The sequence below is a fragment of the Pundamilia nyererei genome, unplaced genomic scaffold (assembly GCF_000239375.1).
Source record: "Pundamilia nyererei isolate P.nyererei 1_Seehausen unplaced genomic scaffold, PunNye1.0 scaffold00009, whole genome shotgun sequence".
NCBI classification, from domain to species: domain Eukaryota; kingdom Metazoa; phylum Chordata; class Actinopteri; order Cichliformes; family Cichlidae; genus Pundamilia; species Pundamilia nyererei.
Window position 1 is genome coordinate 6544175 of NW_005187410.1, and position 4369 is coordinate 6548543.

General features: G+C 43.0%; 1 protein-coding gene across 3 annotated transcripts in view; it reads left to right on the forward strand.

The window, feature by feature from the left end:
- Positions 1 to 486: 486 nt before the first annotated feature.
- igsf3 (immunoglobulin superfamily, member 3) overlaps positions 487 to 4369 on the forward strand; it is a 76530-nt gene continuing 72647 nt past the window's right edge. The window contains exons 1-2 of one of the 3 annotated variants that reach the window (XM_013908381.1): positions 487 to 1231; positions 1321 to 1481. In XM_013908381.1, the coding sequence (XP_013763835.1) occupies positions 1442 to 1481 (40 nt within the window). In that variant the 5' untranslated portion in view covers positions 487 to 1231; positions 1321 to 1441. Of the gene's footprint in view, positions 1482 to 4369 lie in introns of all 3 variants that reach the window. The other 2 variants (XM_013908382.1, XM_005723594.2) reach the window with 2 other exon arrangements.

The window sequence follows — 4369 nt, forward strand, 5'->3', positions numbered from 1 at the left end:
AGAGCGGCACCTCATTATGTTGATTGCCAGTTGTGTGTAACGCAGGTGGTGTATGGAGAAGTGAGGTGAGGGGAAGGAGAGGTACAAAATCTGTCTATAACACGCAGACTGCTTTGTAAATTATACATGAGAAGGCGACATTTGTGATCGGCGCAAAATAAATAAACACCATCAAAGAATAGCCTGATATTTTATTTTTCAAGTGATAATCATCGTGCGTTTATGCAGTAAACAGATGTTGGGCGAACAATTCGTGTCTACCTCAAAAAAGTGGTTGAACTCTACCCTGCAAATAAAAAGCTGGGAAAACTAGTAGCATAAGGGGCTTAATTGCCCTCCACTCAGATTAACCTATTCAATCTATCAACGGCCTGAACTAGGATTTCAACAAACAAATGCAAATGCGTCCTTGTCCCACTGCACCCCAGACCCACACGGCCGGGGCGTGGTTTTAGGGGTGGAGCAAGGCAGCACGCTTTCAAGTTTTCAAACTGCCAAAGTGCTTGGTCAGGCAGAAAACAAGGAAATAACCTCCAGAGAGGAAAAGCAACGGGTTGGGTCGTTTCTTTCTGGGGATGAACTGCTTCATTTTTTTGAGCTCGTAAAATCTTTTAATAATCTTGTCAAGATTTAGACGCATAGTGTCTTAAATTAGCACACAATGCCCACTTGAATTGGCAGTAACAACTTCAAATCACTTATTTTGGGTTAGAGTATTGTGATCAATCTGATGTGATTTTTTTATACAGAGTATAAAGCCTTGCTTGCCTCATCTGGAGCGCCCGCCCATTGGGCTTTCTGCGGAGCGATAGTGGAGAGATTGATTATAAGGTCTACGGGATTTGCCGTGGAAAAAAACAGAGCCTGCTTGGACTGCTTGCTCGTGATCCTGCGCTCCCATCAGTGAGGGGAAGGAAAATTATCCGGGACTTATTCCAGTCTGACTCCCAAAACCGTCAGCACTCCCCGCCTCCCTTCGTGTATCCAGATACGCAGGAGTCACGCCGGACTTTTAGTTTTTACTGAGGAGGCTGCGAGTGCGAATCGCCTCCGCAGTCTCGGATGCGTAGTGAGCCGGTGCTGCGAGTGAGTGGGTTGGGTCGCCTAGGCGCTGGGCATACGCACACTTCATCGTCAGCGATAAAAGCAGATAGGTGAGGGTAAAGGCGAGAGGAAACGACATCCGAGGCTTTTTATTTATTTATTTTAAACAGAAGGACGTTGTAGAGAGGTGGGTCGCACATTTGGAAAGCCGCCAGCTGTGGATTTGACTCTCAAGGAAGCTTTTTTATTCTTCTTCTTGCCTCCGGGGTTTTGTAGACCTCCTTAATTTTCTGGTTCAGGACCAGCAGCTGATCACACTGTCAGACGCCACCGGCTTCTCATCTAAAAGGAGGGGATATTAAAAGTGGATCAGCGGAGCAACACACACACACACACAATGGCAACCGGTGCGCTCTTTCTAGTCTGCGCGCTGCTTGGTAAGTCATCTGAAAAAAGAAGGTGAAAAAAGCTTTGAGACTGCGTTTGTTATCTGATTTTTATTTATTTATTTATTTTTATCAGTGCTCAGATTTCCGAGATAAAATCGGCATCTGCTGTTTGTCTGTCACGGCACACCTGTATGAGACATGTCAATCAAACCGCTTTACAGGCAGGGGAACTGGGCTAGTCATTCAGGTGGAAGTAGACTACTTCGGTTAAATCGCTGCAATAATAACAGATGCCCGTGAACAGCTGTGTGTGTGTGTGTGTGTGTGTGTGTGTGTACGCGGTGAACTAGGTTAATGGTCTTTAGTTAGAGACTAAGCTTATACAGTCCTGCAGTGTTAAATGGATTGATCATATAGGCAACCAGCTGCTGTCGCCACACACACGTGTATCAATACATCCCCTATAGATGCACATAATATAGACACATCTGGATCTGTGCATAATAGATTCTGATGTCACCCAGTGCCTGCTCTGCTTTACAGTAAGTCATCATCATAAAAACCATTTGTCACTGTATGAGACCTTCCTGCAAATGCAAGTTTAGACACATTGATGACACACACACCACACACACACTGATACAAACATTCATGCAGACATCACTGCTGACACACACATATACATTTCATCCTGCCTGTGAACTGTCCCAAACAAACACCAGATGGCTTTTCTGTTCCTGGACTGGGTGGCCTGTCAGCACTGCTGAGGGGGGGCACAAAGGAGGGGGTGTGCGGGAGTGGGAGTGGAAGTCAGCCTGCTGGAGGCCCCCACTTGGCCAAGAGGATTACCAGCCTGTGCCTTGCTTCTCATCCCCTTTCAGCACATAGTGAGTCACTTTCACTAGGATCAGACCTCTGTGTAGGTTTCCCAATTCGAATGTGAGATGCGTTGGCCTTCACACGGTCACAGTACAGATGAGATATCGGTGGTAAAAAGTGATAAGAGAGGGGTTTTCATGTTGCATAATCATGATTCAATTTGGAAGCCCTTTGAGGTGGCGAAGAAGCTTTTGGGTGCAAGGAGGGAGACAGTAAAATGTAACAACTGTCTGTGTGGCTCTTGTTGAAGTAACAGTGTTTAACATGATACTAATGCTATTATTGCCAACATTATCAGTAATGTGAACCTGACAACTGGGACGTAGTCCAAACCAAAGGCAGAAAATCACCACAACTGAAAAATTATAGACTCAGAGTAAATTATCTGGAACCAGTGTGTTAACAAAAGTGCAAATTCTCTGGCTCTGGCTCTTTAAATTGGAGTCTTTTCAGACTATTCTGATTGTTCTGTAAACAATGTCTGTGGGATTAGACTGCTAGTCAAACAAAAGCATGACATGTCTTTAGGCTTTGGTAACTTGTGATTGGTATTTTTCACTGTTAGCTGACATTATAAACCAATCCCCCTCGAGAAGACAGAAAAAAAATATTGGGGTGGCAATCAACTGGCAAGCAGTCAAGTTCAGTTATTCCAAAATAGAAGTGGTAATTTAAATCAGCATGATGGCATCAGGAACTTTTAAAAATTTTTTACTTGAATCATTTCTGTTCACAATGATTTCAAATTCTATACCTGTCCTCCAATTTTAGAGCCATCAGAGCCATGAACTAAATAACTAAATAACGTGTCTGAAGGAAAAATATGCTTATATTTCATATTAGCAGCACTGGTATTGCTATATTGATAATGCATCACTAGCATATGCACTGCCACATACTTTCATATCATTTGTCTATCTGTCATCTACTTGCATACACAAGCAGCTGTGGTAGGTTAGAGGTACTTGTCTGGCGGTGTGTGATCAGCTGTGTGATTCATTCGCAGTGTGTCAGCAAGCACATGTTTGAACTTACTTTTTTTATGTTTTAGTGCTTGTTTGTGTGTGTGTGTGTGTGTGTGTGTGTGTGTGTGTGTGTGTGTGTGATAAGGAAGAACATAATAAAGATGGCTGACAGCTGTGATAGATGAAGGCTGTATCAGTCATTATTAAAGACAGAGGTGCCACTTACACATTCTTTTGGCAGGCAAATCTTATATTGGCTTATTTATGCTGCTGAGTTTGCAACCAGGTACGTGTGTGTGTGTCTGTGTGTGTGTGTGTGTTTATTTGTGGCACCAGGGTATATGATATAAAGCTTATAAAAGGAGTCGCCTGAAGGAACGAATATTTATTAGCTTTACAAACAGAATGTCTTCCTTCTCTCCTACAGCGAGCGAGAAAGATGTCATGCTTTTGGTGTAAAAGTGTGTGTGCTTTGTGCGGGCATTCTTCTGTTTGTGTGAGTGTGTTTGAAACCGGGCAGCCAACTTGCTATCCAACATGTTCCAGTTTATGTAACTAAACTGGAAGTGTGATATGTGCGAGGCTGTCAAGTTTAACTGCGAAATGCCTCAGTGGTTTCCGTTTACTGGGTTGATAGAAGAGCGGCCAGTGGATGCTCAGGTTCTGATGAGCTGCCATTGGTTCTGTTGAGCTCGTCTAAGAGCAGCTTCACACTGTTTAGCGCAAAATCCTGACGCCTGTGTGTGTGTGTTTCACATTTTGTATCTCTGTATTTGTCGAATATCTCTTCCAACTTGCATAACAAGATCTGTTTTTACCTTGTTCTCATGACGCTTAAACGTGTTATGAATGAATTTGCATAAACCTGCATGAGACGGTTTGTTATGGGGATGGGAAGGGAGTAATACAGGTTTTTAACGTGTAGTATACCTAGTATAGCTATGTAACATCAATAAAATCAGGTCTCATATCAGGCACTACAAACTCTATACCAATGATTTATGTTTTAGCTCATCCCTTACAAACTATGAAGAAGTGGATCTATACTATAATGGTTTAAGCATTTGTGGTTTACACATTGGCCTATCAAGT